The sequence below is a fragment of the Entelurus aequoreus genome, linkage group LG07, assembly GCF_033978785.1.
Source record: "Entelurus aequoreus isolate RoL-2023_Sb linkage group LG07, RoL_Eaeq_v1.1, whole genome shotgun sequence".
Lineage (NCBI taxonomy): Eukaryota > Metazoa > Chordata > Actinopteri > Syngnathiformes > Syngnathidae > Entelurus > Entelurus aequoreus.
Window position 1 is genome coordinate 75480446 of NC_084737.1, and position 20121 is coordinate 75500566.

Consider the following 20121-nt stretch of genomic DNA (forward strand, 5'->3'; position numbering starts at 1 on the left):
GCTTGGTCCAATTTGTTATATATTCTAACAAAGTGTAGATTGGATTTTAACCTATTTAAAACATGTCATCAAAATCCTCAAATTAATCTTAATCAGGAAAAATTACTAATGATGTTCCATAAATTCTTTTTTAAATTTTTTTTCGAAAAGATTTGAATTAGCTATTTTTTCTCTCCTTTTTTTCGGTTGAATTTTGAATTTTAAAGAGTCGAAATTGAAGATAAACTATGTTTCAAAATTTAATTGTCATTTTTTTCGTGTTTTCTCCTCTTTTAAACTGTTCAAATAAGTGTAAATATCATTAATTATTAATAATAACAGAGTTAAAGGTAAATTGAGCAATTTGGCTATTTCTGGCAATTTATTTAAGTGTGTATCAAACTGGTAGCCCTTCGCATTAATCAGTACCCAAGAAGTAGCTCTTGGTTTCAAAAAGGTTGGTGACCCCTGCTCTATATCAACTTCAGGTTGATATAAAGTAAAAAAAAAAAAAAAAAAAGGTTTTATGCCTTTTCTGTCAAAGACAACTTTGTTTTTTATAGTAAAAATGAAATATGCAGTATTTAGTAATTAGAGCCCTAAAAGATCAATAATGCAGGACACCATTGATTTGAATTATTTAATATTTTTGAGTAATCACAGTGAAATGTTAAATAAAATCCTACTAAATATATTATGGATCCAAAAGGTCCCCCACTCATAAAGTGATACATTTTTATTAGTTTTTTTTTTACTTTCAACACTTAAATTGCGAGATCAACTTCAGATATATCTGCCGATTTTACGTTTGAACTATTATTTCGTTTGTATTATGCTCTTTTGTCAAGTAAAACGTTGATGTTTTTTTTATGGCAACCACACAATATATGCAATATTTTTTCCACATAAAACATTTTAAAGTGACATTTTTTAAGTAATAATTCATTGTAACAGAGATTTTTTGTCTTTTTTTTTTTTTTGAGCAATGGCAAAAAAGAGCCTGCATGGCAGCTTTGTGTCAACATTGCAACTTTTTCTCGTTAGATTTCACCTCATTCCACTTTTTTTAAATGTTTTTTTTTCATTTTTGCAATACTATCAATTTTGCAATTTTTGCAGAATGTGTGGGGGGCCGGTAAACGATTAGCTGCGGGCCGCAAATGGCCCCCGGGCCGCACTTTGGACAGCTTTGCACTACGCCATTGTGTCATTGTGTAAGAGTGGCTGTCATACATTCTGGCTGCTAAGCTTGCTAGTTCTGTTAAATATTTACTATTAAATCCACCAAGAAGTGTTTATGTATTCATTGACATGTGTTTATTGTTGAGTAAGACCACTTAAAAGATGACTTAAGTGTATTTTGGAGAGGTAGCACATGGGCAAAAGAAGGAAACATCAACTTTTGATGCAGTTTTTGGAATTTGCTGTAAATCCGCTTGCATTGTGGCCAAGTGGAGGCAATAACTCGCCTAATTCAGCAGATGGCGATGTGGTGAAAAAAGGTTGCCGTGTGTGGTAGTTGTAATAGTCTATACTGCCCCCTGTAGGACTGGAATGTGTCAGGCGTGATCATTGTGATATTATAATGAAAGCCTGTGCAGTGAATTGAATTGGGATTAGTCTGGATATCATTTGCTCATTATGTCACAGTTCATTAAATATATTCATATAATGTTGGTGTCTCACTAATGCGTCTCTTTGCTCTTTTGCAGAACTCCCAGAAGAAAAAAGGAGCTCGGCCAACCAACAACAAACCCGACAAGAAGCACTGCCCACAGGTGACACACACACACACACACACACACACACACACACACACACACTACTACCTACTCCCAGCCGAACGCTCAATAAGATAAATAGTCTGCAGCAAGTAAACCTTAAAAGACAATTAGCCATGCAGAGAAACATTGATGGAACACGGACAAGACACAACACGAGACAACTGAAGGCACTTAACTTGAATCACGTAATGACGTCACTTGGAAATTCTACATTATATTCAAACTGGACTATTTTACATTATTTAGACGTACATTTGATATATGATACATCAACTTGCATCTAAAATGTCGTACACACAATTAACATCTAAATGTTCTCCCATAGGTAGGTTTTTCTTGTATTTTAGTGAAGTCATTACACTAGCTCTCCATTGCTCATTTAGGACCGGCGTTGAGATCATGCATAATGAATTGTCATGGATGAGAGTTGGTGAAAGACTAGCGTGTAGTTTGATTCTATTTTTAAAAACAATCTATACATACCATAAACCTTCATATCTGTATTCTCAGCTGTTGCTTGCAAGTGAAAGTCACAACTATGGTACCAGGTTAGCCCTAAGAGGTGCTTTCACCCGTCTTAAACCCAAAAGTGATGTTTTGAAAAAGACTGTAATGTATAGGGCAATCACTTACTGGAACCGACTTCCACAATATTTGGTATCAATCACCAGCAGAGTGGGTTTTAAGAATAGACTAAGAGGAGAAGTATTGCGGAAAGAGATTATTCTAGATTGTACCTAATGTCATGACTGTTTTTATTGACTATTTTATTGATTATGGGACAAGCAGTAGAAAATGGTGGAGGGAACTTTTTTCGTCACTTATTGTTTGTCTTTGGTACACTAATGTATATATTTTAGGCCATTGGTTCTTTGTTTTATTTATTTTTTTGCAAAAATATATATATATCTATTTTTATATTGCTCTTTTTATCTTTGTTATGAACAATATTATGTAAACTCGAATTTATTATTATTTTTTTGGTTCTTTGTTGTTGCTATTTTTGTATTACAACATTTTATTATTTGATCATGTTGTACTGCATTTTAATCTTTTGTTTTGTGATTGTGTGATGTTTTTGCCTGGACCCCAGGAAGAATAGTCTCCACTGCGGTGTAGACTAATGGGGATCCTTAATAAACTAAACTAAACTATTTGGGGCTAGCAGCTACGCAACAGCTAAGCACACAATAGCACACAAGCTGGACATACGTAATAACTATCCTTAAGTGCAGTGGTCCCCAACCTTTTTGTAGCTGCGGACCGGTCAACGCTTGACAATTTGTCCCACGGACCGGTGGGGGGGTATTTAAATTTTTATTTTTATTTTTATTTTTTAATTTTTTTTACATAAATAAATACAATCATGTGTGCTTACGGACTGTATCCCTGCAGACTGTATTGATCTATATTGATATATAATGTATATATTGTGTTTTTTATGTTGATTTCATTTTAAAAAAAAATTTTTTTTTTTTTTTTTTTTTTTAATTTCTTGTGCGATACCAATCGGTCTACCGGTCCGCGGCCCGGTGGTTGGGGACCACTGCTTAAGTGAACAATATTGCAGTCCATTTGTCAATATGAACAAGTATCGAATATTTATAGTTGCATGTTACTTGCAGATACAAAGTCTCCAAGGCAGTACCAAGTAACAAACGTGTCCGCAGCATTCAATTTACCATATTTTTCGGATTATAAATCGCAGGTTTTTTTTCATAGTTTGGCCGGGGGTGCGATTTATACTCCGGAGTGATTTATAATCCGAAAAATATTGGTACTGCGTCGTGAGCTTGATTTAACTAGGTGTCACCAAAAACTAACTACCACTCCACTTTAATTTAAAGAGAGCATACGTCCAGTCCGGAAAGTAGTGTTTTGTTTTTTTAAATTCTTACCATTGTTTTGTGTTTTAGTAATTTCACCTGATCAAGCCTTTTCTATCATTCAACAGTACAAAATAATTTAAGGATGTATGATTCCTGCTGATATCGGATCGGATCAATATCTGTATCGGCCAATACTCAAGGCTCCAAAGTAGGGTTGTACGGTATACAGGTATTAGTATAGTACCGCGATACTAATGAATCATATTCGGTACTGTACCGCCTCTACAATAAATAATATTCAGTACTATACCGCCTCTATAATGAATCATATTCGGTACTATACCGCCTCTAAAAAGTACCGGTGCCCCACCCGTCGTCGTCGTCATGTCGTGTCATGCAGAGGAGCATGTTCAGCAGTGCACAATCACAGAGTACTTACACAGTGTGTAGACAGAAAAGGAAGAACGGACTAATGGTGAAACGCCCTAGGGAAGAGGTGGTTTAAGACATGGCTAACTAGCGGCTAATGTCTCTCTGCAGTCAGCAGAGTTGTAACTACCTCTAAATCACTAATGCTCGTCTCCATGGAGACAAATCAAGTACATTGATTTCAGGCTTCATCCCTGTTGGACGAGAGGTAGCCATACACCCGTGTCATGACTCTGGATGTGTTATAAAGGGTCAATAATTGACAAAGTCAAGACAAGATTTCACTCTGTCCGATTCATCAATCAATTGAAACATACATCTCAACTTTGAACACATTACACCAAAGTGAATGGAGGGCATACTTAGTCAACAGCCATACATGTCACATTAAGGGTGGCGGTATGAACAATGCCAACACTGTCATAAATATGTGCCATATAGTGAAAACAAACTAAACAACAATGACAAACACATTTTGGGAGAATTCCCTGCAGCACCAACTCTTCCGGGACGCTACAATATAAACAAACGCCATTGGTGGATCTGCACCAGACATCCACTGTAATGATACCAAGTACAGGAGCGTATCTAGTCCATACTACTATGATTACATCGATATTTTTTAGCATCACAAAATCTTCTTTAGTTTTTAAAAAAATGTATATTATGTTTATAAACCCAGGAAATATGTCCCTGGACACATGAGGACTTTGAATATGACCAATGTATCATCCTGTAACTACTTGGTATCGGATTGATACCCAAATTTGTGGTATCATCCAAAACTAATTTAAAGTATCAATCAACAGAAAAATAAGTGATTATTACATTTTAACAGAAGTGTAGATAGAACATGTTGAAAGAGAAAGTAAGCAGATATTAACAGTAAATGAACGAGTAGATTAATAATACATTTTTTACAGTTTGTCCTTTGTAATGTTGACAAAATAATAGAATGATAAATGACACAAAATGTTACTGCATATGTCAGCAGACTAATTAGGAGCCTTTGTTTGCTTACTTACTAATATAAGACAAGTTTTTTAGTACAGTGGTCCCCAACCAACCAGTACCGGTCTGCGGACCGATTGGTACCGGGCCGCGCAAGAAATTAAAAAAAAAAAAACATTTTTTTTTTATTTTTTTATTTTTTTTTTTAATTAAATCAACATAAAAAACACAGTATATATACATATTGCGTATGTGCATGTCAATATAAATCAATACAGTCTGCAGGGATACAGTCCGTAAGCACACATGATTGTATTTCTTTATGGGGAAAAAAAAAAAAAAAAGCATCCCCCCCGCGGTACAAAGTAAATAAGAAAAATAATAATAATAAAAAAACATTTAAAAAATTAAAAACTTTTATTTATTTTTTTATTTTTTATTCTATTTTTTTTTTATACTTGGGACTTCCCGCGGGCCTGATTTTGGACGCTGGCGGGCCGAATCCGGCCCGTAGTTTGGGGACCCCTGCTCTTATGGATTAAAGCATTCATGTTATAGGTTGTTATTTTTCATTTTTTCATTTTTCATTTTTATTTAACTCCTTCATTGATGTGCATCTTTGATCGATAGACAATTATACCTCAATTATTCAATTATACATTTACACACCAATGCCTGAGAAGGTGCAGGATGAAGAAAAATCTTATATTTTCCTGCCCCCTTCAACATAATACGTAGTCTTACTTAATGGATATCAAATAAACCAACAATTACATCCAAATATAATGAAAACAAACAAAAAAAACACAACAAGTGCAAAACTTCATGAAGTACAAACCGAACAAAAAAAAAAAAAGGAATATACACTTCACGGGATGATACAAAACAAATACAAAACCAGGCAAAAAATAAGTAAAATAATAAATATAAAGCAAAATGTAAACACTTATGTCTGTCCATATGATCTTATTGTTCTGTCTTTATATATGTTTTTCAATTGGAATATATTTTTACAAATATTCAAATTTTCATCAATAGTCAGTCTAGATATGGTTAATGCAAATAATGATGATAATGTCTGCTGTTTATAAAACATTCCTGTGATGTTATTATTATTATTATGGCAACACATAACCACGGCATAAGCTATGTGGCTGAAGACTATAATTCCACACTAAAGCTCACAGCAGACATGTTCAGGTTATCTCGGGCCAGAGCGTGCGTGTCGTATCCTTCAGATAAATCAATGATTTTATTTATTTATTTTCTTCTTTTTAGTCTGCCTCCATTCATCGTATTTATGCGGGCCCACTCTTTGTTGACATCGTTTGTACCGCGGAGATGGAAAAAAAAAAAAAAACCCCAGCCGGACTGAGATGTTAAGTTAAAATGCATGATTGTTAAACATGAGTACTGTCATGTCTCCAGACAAGGGAAGTCGGGTCCCCTGATTGGTTGTTCGTGTCCAAAGCACACCATAAATGGTTGTGAAGGTGCTGCCCCTCATCTCGCTTTATGTGTTTGGAAACGCTTCACGAGCTGTAAAGCAAACACACCCACAGAGATGCCAGGCAGGATGAATAAGATGTTCTCCCTCCACCAGGGAGATTCAACTCATGTTTCTGTTGCCCTTTATTGGTTTGGGAGTGTAGGATTAGGCAAACACTACATCAGCATTGTCTTTTTGAAGGGTTGAAGCAAATCGTATTTGAATCTAAAATAAAACATGTAGCTTTGGCTTTCAGAGTGACCTGCAGTTGGGTTCATTTGTCCAAACCAGGGGTCGGCAACCCAGAATGTTGAAAGAGCCAAAGTGAACGAAAAATACAAAAAAAATCTGTCTGGAGCCGCAAAAGATTAAAAGCCTTATATAAGTGTTATGATGATGTAAGTGTCTATGTTAGCTATATTAGCCTACTATCAAAATTACTTTAAAAGTCTTATATAAGTGTTATAATGAAGGCAAGACATAATGTACACTACCGTTCAAAGGTTTGGGGTCACATTGAAATGTCCTTATTTTTGAAGGAAAAGCACTGTACTTTTCAATGAAGATAACTTTAAACTAGTCTTAACTTTAAAGAAATACACTCTATACATTGCTAATGTGGTAAATGACTATTCTAGCTGCAAATGTCTGGTTTTTGGTGCAATATCTACATAGGTGTATAGAGGCCCATTTCCAGCAACTATCACTCCAGTGTTCTAATGGTACAATGTGTTTGCTCATTGGCTCAGAAGGCTAATTGATGATTCGAAAACCCTTGTGCAATCATGTTCACACATCTGAAAACAGTTTAGCTCGTTACAGAAGCTACAAAACTGACCTTCCTTTGAGCAGATTGAGTTTCTGGAACATCACATTTGTGGGGTCAATTAAACACTCAAAATGGCCAGAAAAAAAGAACTTTCATCTGAAACTCGACAGTCTATTCTTGTTCTTAGAAATGAAGGCTATTCCACAAAATTGTTTGGGTGACCCCAAACCTTTGAACGGTAGTGTAAGTGTCTATATTAGCCTACTATCAAAATGACTTAAAAATTCCTATATAAGTGTTATAATGAAGGCAACACATGATGTAAGTGTCTATATTAGCCTACTATCAAAATGACTTTAAAAGTTTTATATAAGTGTTATAATGAAGGCAACACATGATGTAAGTGTCTATATTAGCCTACTATCAAAATGACTTTAAAAGTCTTATATAAGTGTTACAGTGAAGGCAACACATGTTGTAAGTGTCTGTATTAGCCGACTATCAAAATGACTTTAAAAGTCCTATATAAGTGTTATAATGAAGGCAACACATGATGTAAGTGTCTATATTAGCCTACTATCAAAATGACTTTAAAAGTCCTATATAAGTGTTATAATGAAGGCAACACATGATGTAAGTGTCTATATTAGCCTACTATCAAAATGACTTAAAAATTCCTATATAAGTGTTATAATGAAGGCAACACATGATGTAAGTGTCTATATTAGCCTACTATCAAAATGACTTTAAAAGTCCTATATAAGTGTTATAATGAAGGCAACACATGATGTAAGTGTCTATATTAGCCTACTATCAAAATGACTTTAAAAGTCCCATATAAGTGTTATAATGAAGGCAACACATGATGTAAGTGTCTATATTAGCCTACTATCAAAATGACTTTAAAAGTCCTATATAAGTGTTATAATGAAGGCAACACATGATGTAAGTGTCTGTATTAGCCTACTATCAAAATGACTTTAAAAGTCCTATATAAGTGTTATAATGAAGGCAACACATGATGTAAGTGTCTATATTAGCCTACTATCAAAATGACTTTAAAAGTTTTATATAAGTGTTATAATGAAGGCAACACATGATGTAAGTGTCTATATTAGCCTACTATCAAAATGACTTAAAAATTCCTATATAAGTGTTATAATGAAGGCAACACATGATGTAAGTGTCTATATTAGCCTACTATCAAAATGACTTTAAAAGTCCTATATAAGTGTTATAATGAAGGCAACACATGATGTAAGTGTCTATATTAGCCTACTATCAAAATGACTTTAAAAGTCCCATATAAGTGTTATAATGAAGGCAACACATGATGTAAGTGTCTATATTAGCCTACTATCAAAATGACTTTAAAAGTCCTATATAAGTGTTATAATGAAGGCAACACATGATGTAAGTGTCTGTATTAGCCTACTATCAAAATGACTTTAAAAGTCCTATATAAGTGTTATAATGAAGGCAACACATGATGTAAGTGTCTATATTAGCCTACTATCAAAATGACTTTAAAAGTCCTATATAAGTGTTATAATGAAGGCAACACATGATGTAAGTGTCTATATTAGCCTACTATCAAAATGACTTTAAAAGTCTTATATAAGTGTTACAGTGAAGGCAACACATGTTGTAAGTGTCTGTATTAGCCAACTATCAAAATGACTTTAAAAGTCCTATATAAGTGTTATAATGAAGGCAACACATGATGTAAGTGTCTATATTAGCCTACTATCAAAATGACTTTAAAAGTCCTATATAAGTGTTACAGTGAAGGCAACACATGATGTAAGTGTCTATATTAGCCTACTATCAAAATGACTTTAAAAGTCCTATATAAGTGTTATAATGAAGGCAACACATGATGTAAGTGTCTATATTAGCCTACTATCAAAATTTGTGGTATCATCCAAAACTAATGTAAAGTATCAAACGACAGAAGAATAAGTGATTATTACATTTTAACAGAAGTGTACATAGAACATGTTAAAAGAGAAAGTAAGCAGATATTAACAGTACATGAACAAGTAGATTAATAATTCATTTTCTACCACTTGTCCTTACTAATTTTGACAAAATAATAGAATGGAAAATGACACAATATGTTACTGCATACGTCAGCAGACTAAATTAGAAGTCTATGTTCGTTTACTTACTACTAAAAGACAAGTTGTCTAGTATGTTCACTATTTTATTTAAGGACAAACTTGCAATAAGAAACATATGTTTAATGTACCCTAAGATATTTTTGGTAAAACAAAACCAATAATGCAATTGTGGAAGTCGCTTCCCAGCCGTTCCCCTTGGTAGACACAGCCCCGGGAGCCAAGCGTGCGGTTTTTAACCAGATTTGAATGTACACCGATTTTGTCACCAATTTTTCTATCCAGCAGGACGCGACTTTTCAGCCACGTCCGTATCCTCTCTCTCCCCCTGCTCCCGGCCGCTTACTGTTAAAGACAACAGATGATTAGACTGTGAAATCTAATCACCTGCCAGCTGTGTCTCGCCGTCAGCACATGCCCCGCCCCCATCCGATGGTGCTCGTCCTCAGCACCATAGACAGAGGCGGTGAGCTTTGCTCCTGCAGGCGCGCTGGCCACACCTCCCTCCACAGCAATTTTTTGTGGTCCCCTTTATTTAGAAAAGTACCGAAAAGTATCAAAATAATTTTGGTACCGGGACCTGTACAACACTAATAAAAACCCATTATCGGTCTTAAAAAGCAGGACATTTTCTGTATTGACTTAAAAAAAAATTGTTCATAGCTAACTGTAACTTTTGGCTGTTTAGTTGAATTGCTACAGAATTTGGTACACACTTTTAGGGGACCGACAAGCACATGTGTGTAAAATTTGAGCTAGATTTGCTGACTACAGTAATTGCCCATAAGTCATTGCCCATTTGTTTTATGACGATAACATTTTGAGTATATCTGTCTTCCATTCATGCGAGCATTTCTTCAAAGGCATTTTGAGCGCCACCACTATGAGGCGCCGCAAACGCCTTCAAATAACAACCCTGTTTGACAAATAATCCGCAGTAACAAAAGACATTTATTTCTACAAGCTGTGACATTTAGATTAAGCGGTGCTGTTGTTTTTTCCCCTGCTCCGTGACTGCAGGAAGACAGCTCAGACCTGAAATGTCAACTCCATTTCGCTAAAGAGGAGTCAGCCCTCATGTGCAAGAAGCTGACCAAGCTGGCGAAGGACAGCGAGGCCATGAAGGAGGAACTGGCCAAATTCAGGTCCTTGTATGGGGACGTGGACGCCTCCATCACCGTGGAGGAGGTATTGGATTTTTTTGCTCAAATGTGATATTATATCTGGAATTGTGCATGTTTTTTACCACCATAATCCCATCGTTTTAACATGATGGAGTAAAATAATGGTTCATATCTGTGTTATTACGTACAATACTGGCATACTGACAAGACACTCGATAATGAGGCCAAAAACGTGAAATTTACCCGTCCAAATGTGTACAAGATGAATAAACTTTTTCCACTGAGGGCCGCACACGGAAAAATTAAAGCATGCGGGGGCCATTTTGATATTTTTAATTTTCAAACCATAACAAAATATATGGTTTTTTTAATTTATTTTACCTTTTAGGGGTCCCGGGGACCATAAAGGGTCTCAGTTAGAGATGTCCGATAATATCGGCCTGCCGATATTATCGGCCGATATATGCGTTAAAATGTAATATCGGAAATTATCGGTATCGGTTTTTTTATTATCGGTATCGTTTTTTATTTTTTTTTATTTTTTTTTTATTAAATCAACATAGAAAACACAAGATACACTTACAATTAGTGCACCAACCCAAAAAACCTCCCTCCCCCATTTACACTCATTCACACAAAAGGGTTGTTTCTTTCTGTTATTAATATTTCTGGTTCCTACATTATATATCAATATTAGAGATGTCCGATAATATCGGCCTGCCGATATTATCGGCCGATATATGCGTTAAAATGTAATATTGGAAATTATCGGTATCGTTTTTTTTTATTATCGGTATCGTTTTTTTTTTGTTTTTGTTTTTTTTTGTTTTGTTTTTTTATTAAATCAAGATAAAAAACACAAGATACACTTACAATTAGTGCACCAACCCAAAACACCTCCCTCCCCCATTTACACTCATTCACACAAAAGGGTTGTTTCTTTCTGTTATTAATATTCTGCTTCCTACATTATATATCAATATATATCAATACAGTCTGCAAGGGATACAGTCCGTAAGCACACATGATTGTGTGTGCTGCTGGTCCACTAATAGTACTAACCTTTAACAGTTAATTTTACTCATTTTCATTCATTACTAGTTTCTATGTAACTGTTTTTATATTGTTTTACTTTCTTTTTTATTCAAGAAAATGTTTTTAATTTATTTATCTTATTTTATTTTATAATTTTTTTAAAAAAAGGACCTTATCTTCACCATACCTGGTTGTCCAAATTAGGCATAATAATGTGTTAATTCCACGACTGTATATATCGGTATCGGTTGATATCGGTATCGGTAATTAAGAGTTGGACAATATCGGATATCGTCAAAAAAGCCATTATCGGACATCCCTAGTAATGAGACTTCTTCTATTGAACTCCCGTCAGGTCGCTGACTCCCCCCACACTCGGGAGGCAGAGGTCAGAGTTCACCTGAAGCTGGTGGAAGAAGAAGCCAACCTGCTGAGTCGACGCATCGTGGAGCTGGAGGTAGAGAACAGGGGCCTCCGAGCTGAGATGGACGACATGAAAGGGCCACAAGGTACAAGGTTCATATTAAGTACAGTAACTGCAGCCTGGTTCAACTTAACAGAGCACTACTTTAGATCTTTTTATATTCACAACGATGATGGCCCACATTGTGGTGCTCCACACCAGATGGGTTGTAACTGTTAATGCTTTTTTAAATTGTTTCATGAGGACCTGCTGTAGTGTTTTGGAATTGTGTTGTCTTGTACATTAAGCCTTGTTGTAGTTTTATTGCTACTGAGCTATGCTTGTCCATAAGTGTGTGTTTTTACTCTATTTTTGGCCATAACTTTGGTTGTGTAACTCCGTTTTGAATAATGTTTTTCCTGAGAGGGTTTTTTGTGTTCCATTTTAATATTTTTATTTCAAATTCTTTCAGATATCAATAATACATTAGGAAGTAATTTTAGCCCACTTTAGTATTATTAGGCCAGGCCAGGATTTTTTTTTATTTTATTTTTTTTAAATGTGCACAAAATGACTTATCATCCATACAATTAATTATAAATTGCTTGGGTGCTGTGCTAAAAATCAGGCCTTAATAAACATAAGATTAGTAATTAAACAAATTTTGATGCATTGCTTTATTTTTTAGGTTAGGATAACTCGTTTTTTGCAAATTTTTCATAATAAAAAAAACTGACGCAATTAGATCGAATGGGCATTCAGTTCAATAATTAGTAACTTTGATAATTAATTTTTTTAAATTAAATTTAAAAAAAAGATGTTTTTCAACCATTTAAGTAGCCATTTGAGCTAATTAGGTATGTCAAAATTATATATATATATATATATATATATATATATATATATATATATATATATATATATGTATGTGTATGTATTTTATATATATATATATATATATATATATATATATATATATATATAGTTTATATACATATACATATATTTATATATATTTGTATGTATATGTATACATATGTGTGTATATATATACATATATATATATATATATACACACACATATATACAGTATATATATATATACATATACATATATATATATATATGTATATATATATATATATATATATATATATATATATATATATCTATATATATATATATATATATATATATATATATATATATATATATATATATATATACTCTTTGAATGCTCATTAATCTAATTGTTCTTTTTTAAATTTTGAAAAATGTGCATAAAATTACTTACCCGAACCTGAATATAAATAAGTGCATCAAAATGAGTTTTTTACTAATCTTATGTGTATTTAGGCCTGATCTTATCTTATATATGTATGTATGTGTATATATATATATATATATATATATATATATATATATATATATATATATATATATATATATATATATATATATATATATATATATATATATATATATATATATATATATGTATATATATTTGTATGTATATGTATACATATGTGTGTATATATATATATATATATATATATATATATATACACACACACATATACAGTATATATATATATATATATATATATATATATATATATATATATATATATATATATATATATATATATATATATATATATATATATATATATATATATATATATATATAAACTCTTTGAATGCTCATTAATCTAATTATGTTGTTTTTTAAATTTTGAAAAATGTGCATAAAATTACTTACCCTAACCTGAATATTAATAAGTGAATCAAAATGAGTTTTTTTTTTTACTAATCTTATGTGTATTTAGGCCTGATCTTATCCCCAAGTACCCCATGAGTTATGAATGATAACTCATTTTTTTATGGGGAAAAAAAAAGGTTAAAATTAGATCAGATGGGAATTCAAAGGGTTAAAAATAAAAACAAAAACATTTACATTTTTGGTATTTTTATTTAGGACTAAAGTTGAGAGATTTTAGCAAAAAAATATATATATACCACTTCTTTTTTTTGTACCCGAGAGGGACAAGCAGTAGAAAATTGATGGATGGAATTTACTGTACTTAACTCCCTGAGGATTTTTTTGTCCTGGCGCTACTTAACTGCTGTGAAATGATGTATACCCCAGAGGGTTAAGACGTTGAGTGAAGCCTACTTCTGTACTAAGCTTCCCTCTGGGAACACATATTATTGTTAAAACATTATAAAAGGCTTAGTTTTGAGTAATTGGCGTCTTTTAATTGGCGCCATTTTGACCATTTTCTTTAGATGGGCCTCAAGAACTTAACAATGCCAGCGGTGGTCCGGCGTCAGCAGCGGTCGTCGGCGGAGGAGGCGCGTCGGCGTCTGAAAACGTCATGGAACTCCAAAGGCACCTCCAGTTTGTGGAGGAGGAGGCGGAGCTTCTGAGGAGGTCCCTGATCGAGATGGAGGAACAGAACAAGCTCCTGATGAACGAAATCAACCGCTATAAATCGGAACTGCCCCCACCGACGTCGTCCTTGTCTTCTGTGGCCGCGTCGCTGTCGGAGAGGCTGCTTCACGACGGAGCGCTCCACGACGGAGCGCTCCGCTCCTCCGCGCCGGGGGAGGCCGCCGTCCTCATCAGCCCGGATGTCCCCCCCCAGGAGGAGGAGCTCAGAGTAGCCCGGCTCCAGATCGGAGAACTGAGCGGGAAGGTGAAAAAGCTGCAGTACGAGAACAGAGTGCTGTTGTCCAACTTGCAGCGGTGTGACCTGGCGTCCTACCAAGCGCCGTCCTCGTCCTCCTCATCTTTAAGAGTGTCTCTGGAGACGGATGAAGAGGCTGGAGACTCAGCAGACTGTCTTCCCATCAGGTATAGTTTCATGCTGTTTTTACATGGAATTTATTTATATACTGTACATACTTACATACGCTCATACATACACATGTGCAGTAATTATATTCATACATACATACATGCATTCATACGCACATACATGCATCATACATACATACATACAAAACCCAAAACCAGTGAAGTTGGCACATTGTGTAAATCGTAAATAAAAACAGAATACTGTCAGGTTCAAACACTGATGACATCTATTAAACAAGACAAGAAGCAAGGAATCAAACAGAGACAGAATTACATTTGGCTCAATTGAGGAGAAACGTCCTGGCTGTACTCTTGGACAGTCTCCCAACACGCTCTGACGAAAGATTGTACGCCTCCTTTTTTATTTCGACTTTCCCTGATTACTTGGCAACAGCTGTTTCTAAGGGATGGGGGGTCGTAAACAGCCGTCGCCTTTGATTAAAACAGTTCAAAGGAAAGGTCGTAAAACAGTTCAGAGAGAAGGTCGTAAACAGCCGTTGCCCTCGGTCACAGAACAGTTCAAAGAAAAGGTGCCTTGAGGGGAGTCCTCTCCGCTTTGTAGTTATCGGGTCAAGACAAACTCTTTCTGTGGATTACAATACATCAAAGAAACAGAACACCGTCATGTTGCTTCCCATCCTACACAGTGGAGTTTTACAAGCCTTCTTCTTGGTAGGATCAAAGACAGCTTTTGTCTTCTCGCCGGGAACTCATGGCAACACAAAGTTTTGTGATAACTGAGATACAATTATTCTGACAAATACTATGATTTGCAAATCCTTTTTCAACCTATATTCAATTGAATAGACTGCAAAGACAAGATACTTAACGTTCGAACTGGTAAACTTTGTTATTTTTTGCAAATAGTAGCTCATTTGGAATTTGATGCCCGCAACATGTTTCAAAAACGCTGGCACAAGTGGCCAAAAAAAATGATAAAGGGGAGGAATGCTCATCAAACACTTATTTGGAACATCCCACAGGTGAACAGGCTAATTGGGAACAGGTGGGTGCCATGATTGGGTATAGAAGCAGCTTCCATGAAATGCTCAGTCATTCACAAACAAGGATGGGGCGAGGGTCACCACTTTGTCAACAAATACGTGAGCAAATTGTTTAAGAACAACATTTCTCAACCAGCTATTGCAAGGAATTTAGGGATTTCGCCATCTGCGCTCCGTAATATCATCAAAAGGTTCAGAGAATCTGGAGAAATCACTGCACGTAAGCAGCAAGGCTGAAAACCAACATTGAATGCCCCGTGACCTTGGATCCTTCAGGCGGTACTGCATCAACAAGCAACATCAGTGTGTAAAGGATATCACCACATGGGCTCAGGAACACTCCAGAAAACCACTGTCAGTAACTACAGTTTGTCGCTACATCTGTAAGTGCAAGTTAAAACTCTCCTATGCAAGGCGAAAACCGTTTATCAACAACACCCAGAAACGCCGTCGGCTTCGCTGGGCCTGAGCTCATCTAAGATGGACTGATACAAAGTGGAAAAGTGTTCTGTGGTCTGACGAGTCCACATTTCAAATTGATTTGGAAACTGTGGACGTCGTGTCCTCTGGAACAAAGAGGAAAAGAACCATCCGGACTGTTATAGGCGTAAAGTTGAAAAGCCAGCATCTGTGATGGTATGGGGGTGTATTAGTGCCCAAGAAATGGGTAACTTACACATCTGTGAAGGCACCATTAATGCTGAAAGGTACATACAGGTTTTGGAGCAACACATGTTGCCATCCATGGAACGCCCCTGCTTATTTCACAACAGCGTGGCTTTGTAGTAAAAGAGTGCGGGTACTAGACTGGCCTGCCTGTAGTCCAGACATGTCTCCCATTGAAAATGTGTGGCGCATTATGAAGCCTAAAATAGCACAAGGGAGACCCCCGGACTGTTGAACAACTTAAGCTGTACATCAAGCAAGAATGGGAAAGAATTCCACCTGAGAAGCTTCAAAAATGTGTCTCCTCAGTTCCCAAACGTTTACTGAGTGTTGTTAAAAGGAAAGGCCATGTAGCACAGTGGTGAACATGCCCTTTCCCAACTACTTTGGCACGTGTTGCACCCATGAAATTCTAAGTTATTTATTATTTTGTGTATGAGTTTGAACATCAAATATGTTGTCTTTGTAGCATATTCAACTGAATATGGGTTGAAAATGATTTGCAAATCATTGTATTCCGTTTATATTTACATCTAACACAATTTCCCAACTCATATGGAAACGGGGTTTGTACATACATACGTACTTACCCATGTACAAGATGCTCATCCACATACAAGTTCACTGTACAAACATATACAGGGTTTCCCAATAATTGCCAAAATACCTCTGGCGGTGGGGGGTGTGGTTAGGGGGCGTGGTTACCATGACGTCATTGTGTACATTTAAGTGCAATGTTTAAAGTCGAACACAAAATAAGAAAATTCTCCTGATGCTTCTACTCCTTTCAGTCCACCACATCGCAAAGAGCCACTGGGGGTGGAGAATGAGTCGCAGGAGAACTCCGAACACAAAACCAAAGCGTTCGGCCTCCAGGCGTTGAAGGACCACGATGCTTTGCTCACCATGAGGGACCAGGCTCGCTTGGTTTCCACGGCGATACAGCTCCTCACCGCCCCGGAGTCCAACTGCCTGCCGTCGTCGCCGTCCATCTATCACAAGGCGGCGGAGTCATGTGACCTGGAGAAACCTCTGCCGCACTGCCAGGTCGGTATACTGTAGTTCTCTCGTTAAAGAGACTATATTATGCCATTGTTAACTATTTTGAATAGTACCACAATTGTTTATTGCAAGCGTGTATGTGGAAATATGCCTAGAAGGGCTTCTAGTAAGCCCTACTGGTGTCACTATAGTATACTTTATTATTTTACCAAAACATTGTAACGCTCCACTTACCCAACATAATACAAAACCTTAAAACCAGTGTAAAACAAGTTGGCACATTGTGTAATTCATTAATAAAATCAGAATACAATGATTTGCAAATCCTTTTCAACTTATATTCAATTGAATAAACTGCAAAGACAAGATATTTAATGTTCCAACTGAGAAACTTGGTTATTTTTCTCTTTGGTCCGGAGGACACGACGTCCACAGTTTCCAAAAACAATTTAAAATGTGGACTCGTCAGACCGCAGAACACTTTTATACTTTGCGTCTGTCCATCTTAGATGTGCTCGGGCCCAGCGAAGCCGGCGGCGTTTCTGGGTGTTGTTGATAAATGGCTTTCGCTTTTGCATAGTAGAGTTTTAACTTGCACTTACAAATGTAGCAACAAATTGTAGTTGCTGACAGTGGGTTTCTGAAGTGTTTCTGAGCTAATGTGGTGATATCCTTTACACCAGGGGTCACCAACCTTTTTGAAACCAAGAGCTACTTCTTGGGTAGTGATTAATGCGAAGGGCTACCAGTTTGATACACACTTAAATAAATTGCCAGAAATAACCAATTTGCTCAATTTACCTTTAACTCTATGTTATTATTAATAATTAATGATATTTACACTTAATTGAACGGTTTAAAAGAGGAGAAAACACGAAAAAAATGACAATTACATTTTGAAACATAGTTTATCTTCAATTTCGACTCTTTAAAATTCAAAATTCAACCGAAAAAAAGAAGAGAAAAACGAGCTAATTCGAATATTTTTGAAAAAATAAAAAAAATAATTTATGGAACATCATTAGTAATTTTTCCTGATTAAGATTAATTTTAGAATTTTGATGACATGTTTTAAATAGGTTAAAATCCAATCTGCACTTTGTTAGAATATATAACAAATTGGACCAAGCTATATTTCTAACAAAGACAAATCATTATTTCTTCTAGATTTTCCAGAACAAAAATTTTAAAAGAAATTCAAAAGACTTTGAAATAAGATTTACATTTGATTCTACAGATTTTCTAGATTTGCCAGAATAATTTTTTTAAATTTTAATCATAAGTTTGAAGAGATATTTCACAAATATTCTTCGTCGAAAAAACAGAAGCTAAAATGAAGAATTAAATTAAAATGTATTTATTATTCTTTACAATAAAAAAAATAAATTTACTTGAACATTGATTTAAATTGTCAGAAAAGAAGAGGAAGGAATTTAAAAGGTAAAAAGGTATATGTGTTTAAAAATCCTAAAATCTTTTTTAAGGTTGTATTTTTTCTCTAAAATTGTCTTTCTGAAAGTTATAAGAGGCAAAGTAAAAAAAATAATGAATTTATGTAAACAAGTGAAGACCAAGTCTTTAAAATATTTTCTTGGATTTTCAAATTCTATTTGAGTTTTGTCTCTCTTAGAATTAAAAATGTCGGGCAAAGCAAGACCAGCTTGCTAGTAAATAAATACAATTTAAAAAATAGAGGCAGCTCACTGGTAAGTGCTGCTATTTGAGCTATTTTTAGAACAGGCCAGCGGGCTACTCATCTGGTCCTTACGGGCTACCTGGTGCCCGCGGGCACCGCGTTGGTGACCCCTGCTTTACACACTGATGTCTCTTTTTGATGCAGTACCGCATGAGGGATCCAAGGTCACGGGCATTCAATATTACGTGCAGTGATTTCTCCAGATTCTCTGAACTTTTTGATGCTATTACAGACCTTAGATGATGAAATCCCTAAATTCCTTGCAATAGCTGGTTGAGAAATGTTGTTCTTCGACTGTTGGACAATTTGCTCACGCATGTGTTCACAAAGTGGTGACCCTCGCACCATCCTTGTTTGTGAATGACTGAGCATTTCACGGAAGCTGCTTTTATACCCAATCATGGCACCCACCTGTTCCCAATTAGCCCGTTCACCTGTGGGATGTTCCAGGTAAGTGTTTGATGAGCACTCCTCAACTTTCTCAGTCTTTTTTGCCACATGTGCCAGCTTTTTTGAAACATGTCGCAGGCATCAAATTCCAAATGAGCTAATATTTGCAAAAAATAACAAAGTTTACCAGTTCCGACGTTAAATATCTTGTCTTTGCAGTCCATTCAATTGAAAAAAGGTTGAAAAGGATTTGCAAATCATTGTATTCTGTTTTTATTTACCATTTGCATCATAAATCGTGTCATTTTCTCAATGTGACCTCAACAGATCTCGGAGCTTTCAGACTTGGCAGACCGTCCCCTGGTCGGAGCTCTGACCAGCAGGCTCCAGGCTCTCCACAGCCAGCTGCAGGTCTTTGTGGAGCGTGTCGACAGCTTGGGTAAATCCTCACTCGCCGTGGGTGAGGGCCCGCCTCCCCTGACCTCACCCGTCCAGCTCTCACCTTCCGCTAAAGACGACGCACTAAAGGCTGCAGCCGAGAAGGTAAAAGACGCTGAGCGTACCTCCTCGTCATTCCTTTTCATTTTC

The 20121-nt window shown here is 35.7% G+C and overlaps 1 protein-coding gene across 1 annotated transcript in view; it reads left to right on the top strand.

Annotated features, from left to right (window-relative positions):
* The window catches only part of LOC133654258 (protein SOGA1-like), a 232345-nt gene that overhangs the window by 163719 nt on the left and 48505 nt on the right, over positions 1 to 20121 (top strand). The window contains 6 exon segments of the mRNA XM_062054484.1: positions 1692 to 1757; positions 10371 to 10538; positions 11865 to 12018; positions 14205 to 14772; positions 17237 to 17492; positions 19861 to 20076. Coding sequence (XP_061910468.1) covers positions 1692 to 1757; positions 10371 to 10538; positions 11865 to 12018; positions 14205 to 14772; positions 17237 to 17492; positions 19861 to 20076 — 1428 coding nt within the window.